Here is a 17573-nt window from a genome sequence, read left to right on the forward strand (position 1 = left end):
AATAGATTTACTATAAGGATTTGGTTAGTATTTTCTGGTTGGATCTATAAAATTTCTTTGCGAGTCACTCTTAAATTAACTCATATTCAATATTTGCCATGAAATGTATATAAAGAACTAGTACTGAGGAAAAAATTATCTGGAAATAAAAAAATTTTAACTCAAGAAAGCTATTTATTCAGTGGGTACTAATCACGTATTTACTTGTATTCAAAACGTCTGTTTGCTTAAGTTAAGTATTTATTTACATATGTTTAAAAAAATATAATTTTTAATTAAATATTTTTGTTTTAATTTTACAAAATATTTATTAAAATGCATTTTTTATTCACAAAAATTTTAAATTTTTTAATTTTAAAAAATAATATATTTAATTTAATAAATTATAGTATATATTTTACGAAAATAGTAAATATTAAATATAAAAAATATATAAATAAAAATAATGTACTTAATATAACATGCATATTTAATTAAAATTAAATACTTTTGTTTAAATGAAATAAACAATTCCTTGCATTTAAAGCAAAAGTTTCAAAAAAACAAACTTATTTGATTTAAAAAAATTTTTCCCTCAGTGTATTAACATTAAATCCAAAGTATATTTTTCTTCTTTTACGAGCAGTAGTGCCAGAAAGAGGACGCTCTCTGATTGTATATGAGCTACATCCTCTTCTTGTATCACTTTATCAATTTAATTTCTAACAAACTGAATTTAAAATAATTTATTCAATAATCAGGATTGAATTTATGGAATAATCGTGTTGGAATTCAGAATATTAAAAAAACTTTTGAGATTTGATGGAAAAAATTTTAGACGACTTAGTTCTGGCGAGTTTAGTATTATTAACCAGAAAATTTGATAAATTTAACAGAAAGAAATTAAGGATGTATTGGGCGGACCGTCCGTCTCAAAAGTTAATCCAAAGTACCAAAAAATTAAAGATGGGCAGAATACGAATTCTAATTGATCAAAAATTTTTTAAAAATCACGAAATCATACTTCAAAGTATTCTTTAATATAAATAGGTCTTAATTTCCAAGAAAATGTTGCCACGTTTTATCATCAATATTGCCAAACCGATAATCACAGTTATTTTTTAATAATAATTTCAAAACGAGCAAGTAAATCGTTTGAAAACTTTGTGGGAACATTTTTACATGTATGAAGAATATAATATTATAAAATGAAATTTTTATCATTGTTTTTTTATAGTTTGTGAATAATTTATTACCAGTCTCTTGAACGTTTACATAAGATCCCATGTTAAAATCGCAAAATTCAAAAATTAATAACTTTCAAAAGAGCAAGTAAAAAAATTTGAAATAATTCATGACGATTTAGAATATTATTAAGAATGTTAAATTCAAAATTCACGGCGATCTCATTGATTGTAATACATCTCCAATACATCCTTAAAACTTTGTGGGAACATTTTTACATGTATGAAGAATATAACATTATAAAATGAAATTTTTATCATTGTTTTCTTATAGTTTGTGAATAATTTATTACCTGTCTCTTGAACGTTTACATAAGATCCTACGTTAAAATCGCAAAATTCAAAAATTAATAACTTTTAAAGGAGCAAGTAAAAAGATTTGAAATAATTCATGACGATTTAGAACGTTATTAAGAATGTTAAATTAAAAATTCGCAGCGATCTCATTGATTGTAATACCTACAAAAATTCTGGTTCGTCGATTTTCCAACATACTGGTTGAATCTACCAGAATTCTAATTAATGCAACCAGATTTTTTTCTCAATGTATATATAAGATATATAACAGAAAACAAAATATAAATATAAGAATACAAAATATAAAAAAAAAAACAAAATATAAATATATAAAATTTGAAAAATCAACAGATTAAAAATTGACAAATTAAGAGACGTGTGAAGAGCTCCGCCTGTCTTGGCTGTTTTTCTCCGACGACGCACTCGGTGCGTCGAATTTCGCGGGGGGGGGAGGGAGGCGGACGGGTTCGAAAGCGGCAAAATAAACGGACATCGATTCGGCATACGCCTTAAATACACACGCGTACGCGCATATTCGCACACCGCCATGGGATATAACGAATGCACCGCGCCGCGTGTTAAACGCGGAAGACAAATAGCAGCGGTATGCGCCGTAAATAAAGTGCGCAAATCGCGAACGACGCGACGTAACCTGGGAACGAGGACCCCCGCGCGCGACGCCTCGTCGATACACAATTGCCTTCTATTATTCCTTATCTTTATCAGGGAGAGACTCCGCGAGATAGAGAGAGAGAGAGAGAGAGAGCGGGTATCGCGGTCGCGAGAGATCAATGCGGTCGTCGAGAATCTTGCTCCGCTTCGCAATCGGTGGAGGAGGGAGGGGGGAAGGGAGGGGGAGAAAAGAAACGAGGACGATACGACGAAAAAAGTCGTTGGGCGATAGCCCGATGACAAATAGCGCTTGGTATTCTCAGAATTTTTTTATTTGATTTTTCCATCAAATTGATTTTTTTTTATATAAAAAAAATACACGCGAAATTAAATATTATTTAAAGATTCCGATTAATTTTGGATCAGCATTTAATTTTAATCAATTTTATCCTTTCTTTTGTTCCCAGATATCGCACATATTATTCACATTATTATTATTATTATCTTTATTATTATTATTATTATTATTATTATCTTTATTATTATTATTATTATTATTATTATCTTTATTATTATCTTTATTATTATTATTATTATCTTTAATATAATTATATAGAACGATAAATATATAGAATAATTATATATATAGAATAATTATATAGAACGATTGTGTGTATTTTTAAGATTTATATTTGATTTTTCCATCAAGTTGTTTGATTTTTTTTATATATAAAAAAAAATACACGTGAAATTAAATATTATTTAAAGATTCCGAGTGATTTTGGATCAGCATTTAATTTTAATCAATTTTATCCTTTCTTTTATTCCCAGATATCGCACATATTATTCACATTATTATTATTATTATTATTATTATCTTATTACCTTTATTATTATTATTATCTTTATTATTATTATTATTATTATTATTATTATTATTATTATTATTATTATTATCTTTATTATTATCTTTTTTATTATTATTATTATTATTATTATTATCTTTAATAATTATTATCTTTAATAATTATAGAACAATTGTGTGTATTTTTAAGATTTATATTTCCTTGCCGTCATTTACCGGGGATATAGGCTCAGTTTGGAACAGATTCCGTTGTGATGGAGCACACAATGCAACGTGACGTCATCACGTGATGCGCACGTCCTACAATTTCTGTTTACGTGTGTCGACTAGGGCTACCTTTGCCATGATATTTTCCCCGAGAGAGAAACGCCGTTCAAACGAAAATCCCTTTAATTCCTCCGACGTTATCCGATCCATAGATCACGTTTATGAAAACGGGAGGAGAGAGAGAGGTGCGGGGAAGGAAAAAATTGCTCAATCTCAAATTAAAGATTCTCGTCGAGATACGTGTCAGAGAAACACGAGTGCTTAACTATATCGATCGGAAAATGCACGTGAGCATGCACTTTTAGATATTTGACGAAAAAGTTTTTCGTTTCTTGTTACAGGATTTCGTTGCAAAATTCCAAGAGCAATGAAAGTATGCGAACTATTTGGCATGAAAAGTTGGGATATCAAGAGGAATCGCGCGTGGGTAAAATAGTTGTCTTTGAACGGAAGCAGCCTCGGAGAAATTTCAGATTCCATTTATGTTGCATTGTATTTTTAAGTGAAAATCGATTAAAATTTTATTATCGTTCAAAAATTTATATCTTCCGCTTCAAGCCACATGTTATTAATTCATATCTCCTTTTATACATTTCTGTTATCTATTATTTATTTCTCACTTTTTCTTCCTTGGTCTGATATCACAGATTGATACGTTATATATACACGGCTTAATAAAATAATAACAATTGATATCGATATCAAAGATTAATATCTGATAAAGACAAAGCACCTGATCTCGCGAAGAAAAACAAATCATTTGAAAAATCCATATTTATAGCATTCTCTCTTTCTCCTTCTCTCTTTCTTTCTACGAGATATTAAATTAAATTAAAAAAAATTATGCAAAATCTCGTTCGCAGGTAGGGTTGCACAAGACCCAAGACAAGACAATATTTGTAAAAATATTATATTGGTATTGAAAATTTTCAAAAATTTAAATCTTGTCTTGGTTTCGAGAGAATATTGGTAGCAAAAATCTCGTCTTGTATTGTCTTGTCTCGATTTTATTAACAATTTTTTATCTAATATTAAAAAATTATTTAAATAATATTTAACATAATTTTTGTAATATATAATATAATTTGAAATAATTATTACTATTGTATTATATTTTAATTATAACTGTTACTATGTAATCGATATAAATCCGTCTATTTACTTAAAAAAACATTTACTGTTTCATGGAAAACAGAAATTAATAACTATTTACAGGCTCAAGGGAATGTGCAGATATAAATATTTTGGAGTGGTAAAAAAATCAAATTCATATTTATCCCTCATTGTCAAAAATTGCTCGAGACATTTTAAGTTCAACTGCCTCGTCCGTGCCAGTAAAAAGACTTTTCTCAACAGAACTTCTGACTATGTCAAAAAATAGAACCAGATTACAAAGTAAATCTTTAAAAGCCCTAATGTGCATCAATTCCTGGGTGAAATGCTCTTTAATGTCTAAAATTTGCGAGTTTGATTTCTAATTTATGATAATGTTATATTGTCTCAATATTAAATGTTTTTAAATTTATCAATATAAATGTTTTTATTGAATAAAATTTTTTTTAATTCGTATATAGTGATTTTTTTTTTCATTTACAAATATAAATATTTTAGTTTTTTTGAGAATAATCTTGACAAGACTAATAATTTTGACAGTTTTAGTCTTGGTATTGTCTTGATAACTAATTAAAAATCTTGTCTTGATCTTGTCTTAAAATTCAAGACAAATCAAGACAATATCAAGACTAATCTTGGTATCTCGTGCAACCCTAATCGCAGGCTAAAATCGATGAAAATCGACAATGAAGAGGAGAAAGGCGCACTCAGAAACGGAGATATTTACGGTTCCCAGGTTAATAATAAGTTCCCGAGGGATACGTATAGATCGTCCGCGACCTCCATCGCGTTGCATCGCATTGTTAATATGCCGTTACAGCTTCTTGCCCTCGCGATAAATCGCATCGCTCGCTCGTCACGAGAAAGCGCGCCAACGATGCGGCCCCGAAGCGTGGACGCGGTCTCTCTATCTCACTAGAAAAAATATATCTATATAATATTTTTAACCTACACAGCGTGTTAGCTAATAATACCCGTCGCGATAAAAACAACACAAATAACAATATCTCTCGAGTTATTCCCGACAATTTGGCGCCCGTCGACAATATTTACATGCAACAGCAAGATTGAAAAGTTCTCGAGGAAGAATTAATCTCCAAGATTCTTCGTCACTGCACTCATACCTGGCAAATGTGAGAAGAAATATACAGGGTGTCCCAAACTTAACGAATCAGCCGTTAATGGTGGACTCCTGAGATCATTTGGAAACGAAAATCTTAATACCAAAATGTTGAGGGAGACGTAGTTTCGACGCTACAAGAGACTAAAGATTACCAATCGGCGCGTTACGTTCGCCTGTGCTCAGGATATAGCGCATCAAGGGGTCCGCGTGCAACGCGATAATCGATATCGATAGAGGAATCAATATAAAATAAAAAATAGGATTCTGCGATTGTGTCTTCGATGCGACAGTAGTCAGTAGTTTGAACATTTTTATAAAGTCTTCCTCAATATTCTAGTATTAGAATTTTCATCTCCAAATGACCTCAGGAGTCTGCTATTAACGGCTGATTCGTTAAGTCTGGAACACCCTGTATACATGGTAGAGAACGTGTCATGTTTACATGAATTTTACGCACAAGAGAAGAGAGAAAGAGAGAGAGAGAGAGAGATGGAGAGCGCGACCTGATACGGATCGATCGGCGAAGTGTCAACATATCCGTTGAATTTTCTGGAATGAATGGGCGATCGCCAGAGTCTCGTTCCGCGAAATCTCAGGCACCGGTGTGTCGATGGCCGAGAAAGAGAAGGAGAGAGAGAATATCGTTCTCGTGACGGACGACACGCGTCGATGCGTTCGTTGCTTCGTCAGCGCGCGCGCATCTCCTCTCCTCTCCTCTCCTCTCCTCTCCTCTCCTCTCCTCTCCTCTTCGGGGAATCACGAGAGCGCCGAGCGTGTTGCTAAGAAATTACATTATAACGATTCCTCTTAGTTTCTACATATTTTTACAATTCTTGATTTACATTTTCGCAAAAGATATAATTTGCAATTAATAATTACATATTTTTTTTCCGAAACAATTATGTGATATTTACACCAATTGATTCCCCTCATTATTTTGTATATAAAAGTATTAAGATAAGATAATCAAAAAATGAATATTTTACTTGGTATTTTATGGTTTATGTAAAAATTGAGAAATTATTTCAAGCCTCATAACTCGAAAAGTACTCGATGAAAAAATAGTTTATTATAGTGTTTTGAAAAGCTCTCGAGGTAAACTACACACTGAGAAAAATCGTTTGATTGTACCAACAAAACGTATATGATTGAAGGCATTTTGGTTAAATTAAACAAGAATTTCTAGTTATCATGATAAGACTCGATTTTTTATAGAACGTTTAATAGATTTTACTATAAAGATTTGGTTAGTATTTTCTGGTTGGATCTATAAAATTTCTTGTTACATTAATTTCTTTGCTTCCCGCTAGGCTGCGAGCCACTCTTAACTTAACTTGTATTCAATATTTGCCATAAAATGTGTATAAAGAACTAGTATTAACATTAAATCCAAAGTATATTTTTTTTCTCTTACGAGCAGTAGTGTCAGAAAGAGGACGCTAGCTCTCTGATTGTGTGTGTTTGAGCTGCATCCTCTTCTTGCATCAGTTTGTTTATCAGTTTAATTTCTAACAAATTGAATTTAAAATAATTTATTCAATAATCTGGATTGAATTTATTCAATAATCTTGTTGAAATTCAGAATATTAAATAGACTTTTAAGAATAGATGGAAAAAATTTTAGACGACTTGATGCTGGGGAGTTTAGTATTATTAACCAGAAAATTTGGTAAATTTAATAGGAAGAAATTTATCAGATTCATCTGATAATTCCTACAAGAATTCTGGTTCGTCCATTTTCTAACAGACATACTGGATCGACCAGAATTCTAATTAATGCAACCAGATTTTTTTCTCAGTAATAGGGGGTTGCACAAGACCCAAGACAAGACAATATTCGTAAAAATATTGTATTGGTATTGAAAATTTAAAAAAATTTAAACCTTGTCTTGGTCTTGACTGAATATTGGTAGCAAAAATCTCGTCTTGTATTGTCTTGTCTCGATTTTATTAACAATTTTTTATCTAATCTTAAAAAATTATTTAAATAATATTTAACATAATTTTTGTAATATAATTTGAAATAATTTACTATTATATTATATTTTAATTATAACTGTTACTATGTAATCGATATAAATGCCGTCTATTTACTTAAAAAAACATTTATTGTTTCATGGAAAACAGAAATTAATAACTATTTACAGGCTCCAAGGGAATATGCAAATATAAATATTTTGGAGTGGTAAAAAAATCAGATTCATATTTATCCCCCATTGTCAAAAATGGCTCGAGACATTTTAAGTTCAACTGCCTCGTCCGTGCCAGTAAAAAGACTTTTCTCAACAGAACTTCTGACTATGTCAAAAAATAGAACCAGATTACAAAGTAAATCTTTAAAAGCCCTAATGTGCATCAATTCCTGGGTGAAATGCTCTTTAATGTCTAAAATTTGCGAGTTTGATTTCTAATTTATAAAAACATTATATTGTATTAATATTAAATGTTTTTAAATTTATCAATATAAATGTTTTTATTGAATAAAATTTTTTTAAATTCGTATATAGTGATTTTTTTTCATTTACAAATATAAATATTTTAGTTTTTTTGAGAACCAATAATCTTGACAGGACTAATAATCTTGACAGTCTTAGTCTTGGTATTGTCTTGATAACTAATTAAAAATCTTGTCTTGATTTTGTCTTGAAATTCAAGACAAGACAAGACAATATCAAGACTAATCTTGGTGTCTCGTGCAACCCTACTCAGTGGGAGAATCGCGAACGATTTTGCCGTTTCATATTTCGGATAGACATCGTCCAGTGACGGAGGAAGCGCAACGCGATTGTCGGCTGCTCGCGAGAGAAGCGGGGGTAGCCGCGCGGGGGGAGGGGGGGGGGTGACTTTGACAGATGCAACTTCCTCGAGTTAAATTTGTCGCCGATGTTTATTCGACGGTGCAATGTCGAGGAGGCCTAGATAGAGATTTCGCGAATAAAGGGGCTTTCGCGAATTAACCTTGGCAGGACGCGGTAGATAAATCAGCGAGACGCGTTATTTCGTTGTCGGATCCGAGAGAGGCGGGTTTCGCTTTAACGGTAGTTTAATTCGAGGCTTTACAGTTTGCGGGACGTCGCGATATTTGCGATGAGAGAATCGCAAAAAATGAATGAAACGCGCGATTCCTCCTGCGATAGTTATCGTTCGCGGGAAAAGTTTGCCCCCGAAATTCGCGAGGAACGGGAATTTATTACCCACGTCCACCTTTCGTCAATTCTAGGATATCCTGATACGTTCTTTTCAACTTGTGTACAAATTTTATCTTCTTCTCTCTCTCTCTCTCTCTCTCTCTCTCTCTCTCTCTCTCTCTCTCTCTCTCTCTTGCAAAGTCCACACTTATGTGCGTCTCGAGTACAAGAAGCACAACAGCAGAAATGCAGTTAAAAGGAGCATGTCGAGTAGGGTCGAGCACAAGACCCAAGATAAGACAATATTTGTAAAAATATTGTATTGGTATTGAAAATTTTCAAAAATTTAAATCTTGTCTTGGTCTTGAGTGAATATTGATAGCAAAAATCTCGTCTTGTATTGTCTTGTCTCGATTTTATTAACAATTTTTATCTAATATTAAAAAATTATTTAAATAATATTTAACATAATTTTTGTAATATAATTTGAAATAATTGTTACTATTGTATTATATTTTAATTGTAATTATTACTATGTAATCGATATAAATGTCATCTATTTACATAAAAGACATTTACTGTTTCATGGAAAACAGAAATGAATAACTATTTACAGGCTCCAAGGGAATGTGCAGATATAAATATTTTGGAATGGTAAAACAATCAGGTCCATATTTATCCCATCATATTTATCCCACATTGTCAAAAATGGCTCAAAACATTTTAAGTGAAAATGCTCTTTAATGTCTAGAATTTGCGAGTTTGATTTCTAATTTATAAAATATTATATTGTATTAATTTTAAATGTTTTTAAATTTATTAATATAAATGTTTTTATTGAATAAAATTTTTTTAAATTCGTATATAATGATTTTTTTCATTTATAAATATAAATATTTCAGTTTTTTTGAGACCCAATAATCTTGACAGGACTAATAATCTTGACACTCTTAGTCTTGGTATTGTCTTGATAACTATTTAAAAATTGATAACTATTGAAATTCAAGACAAGACAAGACAATATCAAGACTAATCTTGGTATCTCGTGCAATCTTAATGTCGAGTTTCGAAACATGAAAAAAGTTGTCGACGAAGGAAGAAATGTTGGGAATATTCGACGAAGGAGGGAACGGGGGAGGGGGGGATGGAGGCGACAAAGAGTATATAAATCAATTTGATAAATTTGATGAGAATTCGGATTGAAGACTCGATTAAAAATCTCTGCTTTCATTGCGTAGTTTCAGAACTTGAAAACTCTTCTCGCGACATTTTCCTATATTTTAATTATAATCTATATGTTTTATTTATACGTTTTACTTTTTGTCTAACAAAACGCTTGTAATCGAAGAAGCCCCGTCATGCGAGCCAATAACTTTTTGCAATTTATAACTCATGAATGGAGTAATAAAAATAGCAGAACAGATTACATTTGCCGAGATTGCAATAACATGATGTCACATTGAAACGTTTTGCTCATAACGTATGTACATCTCTTATTGAAAGCAAAGAAGCAAGAAAGCATAAAAGAATAAAAAAAAGTATGCATGTAAAACAGAATAGATTTATCAGAAAACAGCTCGACAAAAAATCTGAAGGAAAATGTAATAATGTAATTTTATTTGTATTTAATTACGATTTTTTTGGAGTTTATATAGATGCATGAATATTCAAGACAAATTATTATCGAATGAATAATTTACTTTTCCGAGAGTGATTTATTCGAATTTGACAGATAGCCGATGTGCGTCGTAATTTTATAAGAACGCAAATAAAGTCGCATAAATATCACGTGCATAATATCTATACCACGCATACTTGTACATATCGGTTTTAAATCGAAACACACACTACGTACTTGATGTAACGTGTGTTATCAATGTATCCGAATTATCTAATTCATACAGCGAGATAGCGAAGCAGCTTGCTAATAAGGACCCATTATCATTCTTATGAAAATCGACCGCATTGTTATGATACACAATCGTACTTTGAATTGGAAAAATAAAAAAAAAATACAAAAGCAAACGCTCCAACAAAGAGACATACACATATACGATCTTTCACCCACGTACACTGAGAGAAAAAGTTTGTTGAATCAAATAAATTTGTTTTCTTGAAACTTTTCCTCTAAATGGAAGGAATTGTTTATTTCATTTAAGCAAAAGCATTTAATTTTAATTAAATATGCATGCTATATTAAGTACATTATTTTCATTTATATTTTTTATATTTAAATTCTATTTTCGTAAAATATATACTACAATTTATGAAATTAAATATATTATTTTTTTAAATTAAAAAATTTAAAATTTTTGGGAATAAAAAATGCATTTCAACAAATATTTCGTAAAATTAAAATATAAAAATATTTAATTAAAAATTATATTTTTTTAAGCATATGTAAATAAATACTTAACTTAAGCAAACAGACGTTTTGAATACAAGTAAATACGTGATTAGTACCCACCGAATAAATAGCTTTCTTGAATTAAGGATGTATTGGATGGACCGTCTGTCTCAAAAGTTAATCCAAAGTACCAAAAAATTAAAGTTGGGCAGAATACGAATTCTAATTGATCAAAAATTTTTTAAAAATCACGAAATCATACTTCAAAGTATTCTTTAATATAAATAGGTCTTAATTTCCAAGAAAATGTTACTACGTTTTATCATCAATATTGCGTCAAACCGATAATCACAGTTATTTTTTAATAATAATTCCAAAACGAGCAAGTAAATCGTTTGAAAACTTTGTGAGAACATTTTTACATGTATGAAGAATATAATTTTACAAAATGAAATTTTTATCATTGTTTTTTTATAATTTGTGAATAATTTATTACCAGTCTCTTGAATGTTTAACATAAGATCCTATGTTAAAATCGCAAAATTCAAAAATTAATAACTTTCAAAAGAGCAAGTAAAAAAATTTGAAATAATTCATGACGATTTAGAATATTATTAAGAATGTTAAATTAAAAATTCACGGCGATCTCATTGATTGTAATATATCTCCAATACATCCTTAAAACTTTGGGAACATTTTTACATGTATGAAGAATATAATTTTACAAAATGAAATTTTTATCATTGTTTTTTTATAATTTGTGAATAATTTATTACCAGTCTCTTGAATGTTTAACATAAGATCCTATGTTAAAATCGCAAAATTCAAAAATTAATAACTTTCAAAGGAGCAAATAAAAAAATTTGAAATAATTCATGACGATTTAGAATGTTATTAAGAATGTTAAATTCAAATTTCACGGCGATCTCATTGATTGTAATATATCTCCAATCATCCTTAAAACTTTGGGAACATTTTTACATGTATGAAGAATATAATATTACAAAATGAAATTTTTATCATTGTTTTTTTAAAGTTTGTGAATAATTTATTACCTGTCTCTTGAACGTTTACATAAGATCCTATATTAAAATCGCAAAAGTCAAAAATTAATAACTTTTAAAGGAGCAAGTAAAAAAATTTGAAATAATTCATGACGATATAGAATGTTATTAAGAATGTTAAATTCAAAATTCACGGCGATCTCATTGATTGTAATATATCTCCAATACATCCTTAAAACTTTGTGAGCACATTTTTACATGTATGAAGAATATAACATTAGAAAATGAAATTTTTATCATTGTTTTTTTATAGTTTGTGAATAATTTATCTGTCTCTTGAACGTTTACATAAAATCCTATGTTAAAATCGCAAAATTCACAAATTAATAACTTTTAAAGGAGCAAGTAAAAAAATTTGAAATAATTCATGATTTAAAATGTTATTAAGAATGTTAAATTCAAAATTCACGGCGATCTCATTGATTGTAATATATCTCCAATACATCCTTAAAACTTTGTGGGAACATTTTTATATGTATGAAGAATATAACATTAGAAAATAAAATTTTTATCATTGTTTTTTTATAGTTTGTGTTTTTATAGTTTGTGTAGGTTGAATAATTTATTATCTATCTCTTGAACGTTTACATAAAATCCTATGTTAAAATCGCAAAATTCAAAAATTAATAACTTTTAAAGGAGCAAGTAAAAAAATTTGAAATAATTCATGACGATTTAAAATGTTATTAAGAATGTTAAATTCAAAATTCACGACGATCTCATTGATTGGAATATATCTCCAATACATCCTTAACAAAATCTTTTTTATCCCAACATCATTTCTTCCTCAGTGTACGTACACAGACACACACACCCACGCAACTCGTATACAAAATATTTACTCTCCATCGGGAGACAGAGAACGCTAAACGAAAACACGGGCTCATTCACGGCTTCTCGCTTATCACTATTGGACACACATTGTTATCGAGAGCGCGGCCACGCGCGCTCGTGTTTACGCTCGTTTCTCGCGCGATTTTCGGCGCGATGTCGTCGCGACGACGAGCGTCGCGTCGCGTCGCGTCGCGTCGTATCATCTCACCCCCCCTCCTCTCGCCTCGCCTCACCCTCCCTCGCCCTCGTCCCGTCCGAGAGAGCGACGTCCGAGAACGCGCGCGCGAACGATGACGCGATGACTGCCGAGGAACATGGTTCGTCCGATCAGATTGCCAGCGTCGTGACCGTCAACGAACAATGACGCTCATTGACATTCCGATCGCACGTCGTCGTCGTCGTCGTCGTCGTCGTCGAAGCTCGGAACCGCCAGAAACGAAGAACAAAGAAAATAGCAAGAGGCTCGCGGGGGAGGGGAGGGCGTGCATTTAACAACGAGAACGCATCGTTGGCGATTCTCGAGAGCGACAGAGAAGGAGAGAGGGACAAAGAGGTGGAGCGCGAAAAAGAGAGAAATAAAGAAAGACGGGGAGGAAGGAGGAAGGAAAGGACAAAGGACGGAGCTGGCCGACCAGGCAGGCTCGCTCGGTTGGTCGATCAGAATATATACGTAACATGCACGCGAGGGAGATTCGCGAATGACAGCGTGTTGCCAGCCAGCCTGCCAGAGAGAATGCCCTGGCGCATGACGCCTTTATCATCGTCGTCCTTCCCTAGGTCGTCGTCGTCGTCGTGGTCGTCGTCGTCGTCGTGGTCGTCGTCGTCGTGGTCGTCGTCGTCGTCGTCGTCGTCGTCGTCGTCGTCGTCGTCGTCGTCGTCATCGTCATCGTCGTCGACGTCGACGTCGTTGTCGTCGTCTTCGTCTTCGTCTTCGTCTTCGAGGACATCGCGAAAGAGCGGAGATGGTGGCCGCCGCGGAGGCCAGGGGAACGGATCAGCTGTTCGCCTCGGCAATGACAACATTCAACACGCACGACCCCCCCGGACGTGTGGCACTTCGACGCGCGTTTTCGACGGCCGCGTTTATTCGCGGCTGCGACCCGCGGGTCGACGCTCGCCTCGACTTACCTCGAGCCTGGTCCGCCCGGAGTGTATCATCCTTTTGCGTCGCGTTATTTTGCAAAACTTCCGGGAGTACCCGCACGGTGCAATCGCAAAAAAAAAACGTCGCGCGGCCGAACGAGTAGCTGCGCTTCGCGAGAGAAATGGCCGAGTCTACTGAACGCTCGACGAATGCGCGGAGCGCGGGGAGCGCGGCGGGTGATGGTCCGGGGGAACGCGAGGAGGGGGGCTGGCGGAACGGTGCGCCGCCGCTTTCCGCCGGGCCCGCGGCGCGCGGCGCGCGGATTGGCCGGCGGCGGTCGACTTGACGACAGCGCGGCCAATCGGCGCGCGCGTATCCATTGTTTACACGCTTCCCATTGGCTCGTTATTTTTGAGTAGGGCGACGGACGACATCGAGAGAGGAGCGCGGATGAAATCCGTGCTCCCGAGACAAAGGAGAGGCGCCGCGCACCTGCAGTCGATATTGCAGATGGCGTCGTTGTCGACGTAAATCAGATGGGTCATCGGGTTACCGATGACGGACGGGAGCCTTCCCGGATGAGCGCCAAGTTAAGATAAGGCGCGTGTTGCTAGGTTCGCTTTCGATTCGCGTTTTAGAGAAATAATCTCTGGGTGACCTGGATTCGATTGCGGTTTGACCGAAATATATTTCATTTACGGCTGGAGGGAGAGACACACGAGTATCTCGAATGTCGCGCGTTAGGAAAGTTTACTGTTTAAGGCTAATATTACATTTGTCGTACAACAAATTTTTTTAAGCACATTGATTGGGATAATAATTTTTTGAATCTTTAAAAATTTTCTATTCTGCAGCCAGTCAGTGTGCTTAAAAAATTTGTCGTACGACAAATGTAATATTAGCCTAACGCAACAAGCTTCTCTCGTCGAAGCTATCGATTGGGAATAATTTTGCGATGACATAATAAACGCGAATAAATATAGAAATGTGGAATTTAATAAGATAGAATCATAGGGTAATTCATAGCTTATTTAATAGTAGAGTGATATCATCGACGGCACGACAAAGAGAATGCGAATTACAATCGATGATCAGCCTAATAAATACAACATCATCGATTAATGTACCGTAATGCATATAACACGTGCCCAATCACGTGTTAGAAAGATTTTATTTTTCAATTAAGGATGTTTTGTATGTGCAATCTCAGCAAAAAGTAACTAAAAATCAATATTAACGAATATCCACTTTTGGAGTATTTTGAATATGAAAAATTGTGTGGAGTATTATAATTTGATCTTAGCTACACTGTAAAAAAAGTATGTAAAATTACACATATAATCAATGTAACAATTATGCTATTTATAACGGAAATATATAAATTCATGTACTTTTATAAAAATTAGTTATTTTACTCTTTATTGTGTAAATATTCGTTTATATTTGATAAGAAATTATAAGGTTAAAAGTGTAATTTTTGGATTTTATATAAATGTACAATTTTTTGTAATATTTATATAAAATTTTAAAATTACACTTTTAACCTTGTAATTTCTTATCAAATATAAATGAATATTTACACAATAAAGAGTAAAATAACTAATTTTTGTAAAAGTACATGATTTTATATATTTTCGTTATAAATAGCGTAATTGTTACACTAATTATGTATGCAATTTTAAATTAAATTTAATATGTGAAATTGTATAAATACATATACAAAATGTATTATTACATAAACATTTCTAGAAATCTACTTCTAACATGTAAATTTATTAGTACAAGATGCTTACTTACCATTTAAGATAATAATTTTATCTATGAAATATAAATTTACTAATGTATGTAAATATACACCTTTAATAGTTGTTCTCAATATTACCCACTATAATAGTTGTAAATTTACACAAAGTTTTTTACAGTGTACAGTGCAGAGATGTGTTTTTTAATATGTTTTTTTATTGCGTGTTTACTAAAATATTCCGAATTTTGTTAATCGAAATGATTAACTTTTAGCAGGAAATTTCGCCTTGTGTCAGATACATGGCTAACATCATTAAATTATATTTAATATCTTTTTAACCAGTTAGTATTTGTATAATATTATTTGAATAAATGTTTTTTTATAAAAAAGTTTGACAACACGATCAACTTACAAAAGGACATCGAAAATTTAAACAATATTTATGATAGACTAATAAAGGTTGTCTAGTCTTTCTCTGTGTGTTGATGGAGACGGTTGACATGACAATCTTGACGAAGTGATTTCCTTATTTCTCACGATAGAATAATTAACTAAATTATTGTATGTATTTAACTTGCCGCTCATTTTTTATTTCTTAATCAATGTAATTTAATTTTTTTGTGTAATTCTGAAAATAATTTTTTGTAGTTCACTCGAAAAGGACCAAAACCATGGTCGAAACGTCGTGATTCACTTTAATAAAATTTGCCAGTGTGGTCGTTTCTAATTACTTCTTGTATTTTATTTACTGGCGACCTTGAAGAGTTTAATGTTATTTGAATAAATATTTCCTCTGTATCTAAACTTTTGCAAATTTTCAACAAATTCTGAATATTATTTCCATGTGTTTTTATCATTTGAATCGACGTGGTTTTACGTTTTCCAGAACACATGCTAATTCGGTGCAAAATAAAATCCTTATAACTTGTGAACGCTTTAGTGAATCGATTTAAAAATTATACTGAAGATTCTAAAATATGTAAGAACATTCTGTATAATTTTCATTAAATTCTCAATATTTTAAAAATAGATACAAAACATCCTTAACGTATTTTGTATTTGAATATCATTACTAAAATATTTATATAAATATACAAAAGGCTATTATTTTTCAGTAAATTCATTTAGCACCAACTATTAATAAAAATGTAAAATAAAAAATATACTTGAATATGTTACAGTAATTATATGTCGGGAAGGAGAGATTTAATTAAATGATAATCATTATTTAATTACATGGCTAAATATATGGCAAAAAATCTCTTTTATAAAATTATAAAATTGATGCAAAAGTAACAATTTATTCCTGTTTATTTTCCGCGTATTAACTTGGTTATATAATTTCGATTGAATCAGATATATTATTAAATGGCAATCAATCGACGAGTTAAAGTATTATTTTTCAAGTGTAGAGTTTAGTAGGTCGAAAGATACGATATTATCAAAGCGTTAGATCGAGGTCGATAAAAAAAAAACTACAATGTACATATATAATCGTAATCTGGAACAAGCTACAATTTCAGAGATTTATCTCTGATTGAATTATTGATTTAACATAAAATGCATGACTTTTAACACGTTTAACGATATGGTATTTAACGTATGATTATCATATATGTATACAATGCATATATGTATATCAATGCATATATGTATATCATTATATTTGTCATTGATAGAAAACTAATTAAATAAAGCACTGAGTGAAACAAATATATATATATATATGTATATAATTATCTTTTGTATGTAACAAATATTTACAATGATCTGTAGCAATGATTTAAAAAGCGCTTTTTGGACTTTCTGATTGGAAAATCTTGCAGCCGGTTATAATATTTTAAGCGCAATACATACATACATTTTTATCGT

General features: G+C 32.1%; 1 protein-coding gene across 2 annotated transcripts in view; it reads right to left on the bottom strand.

The window, feature by feature from the left end:
• LOC105251156 (F-box/LRR-repeat protein 20) overlaps positions 1-14158 on the bottom strand; it is a 30220-nt gene extending 16062 nt beyond the window's left edge. Inside the window, exon 1 of one of the 2 annotated variants that reach the window (XM_025414110.1) lies at positions 14002-14158. In XM_025414110.1, the coding sequence (XP_025269895.1) occupies positions 14002-14031 (30 nt within the window). In that variant the 5' untranslated portion in view covers positions 14032-14158. The remainder of the gene's footprint in view (positions 1-14001) is intronic. The other variant, XM_025414109.1, reaches the window with a different exon arrangement.
• Between the last annotated feature and the right edge of the window lie 3415 nt (positions 14159-17573).

The sequence above is a fragment of the Camponotus floridanus genome, unplaced genomic scaffold, assembly GCF_003227725.1.
Source record: "Camponotus floridanus strain SB8 unplaced genomic scaffold, Cflo_v7.5 scaffold77, whole genome shotgun sequence".
In the NCBI taxonomy this organism is placed as follows: Eukaryota; Metazoa; Arthropoda; class Insecta; order Hymenoptera; family Formicidae; genus Camponotus; species Camponotus floridanus.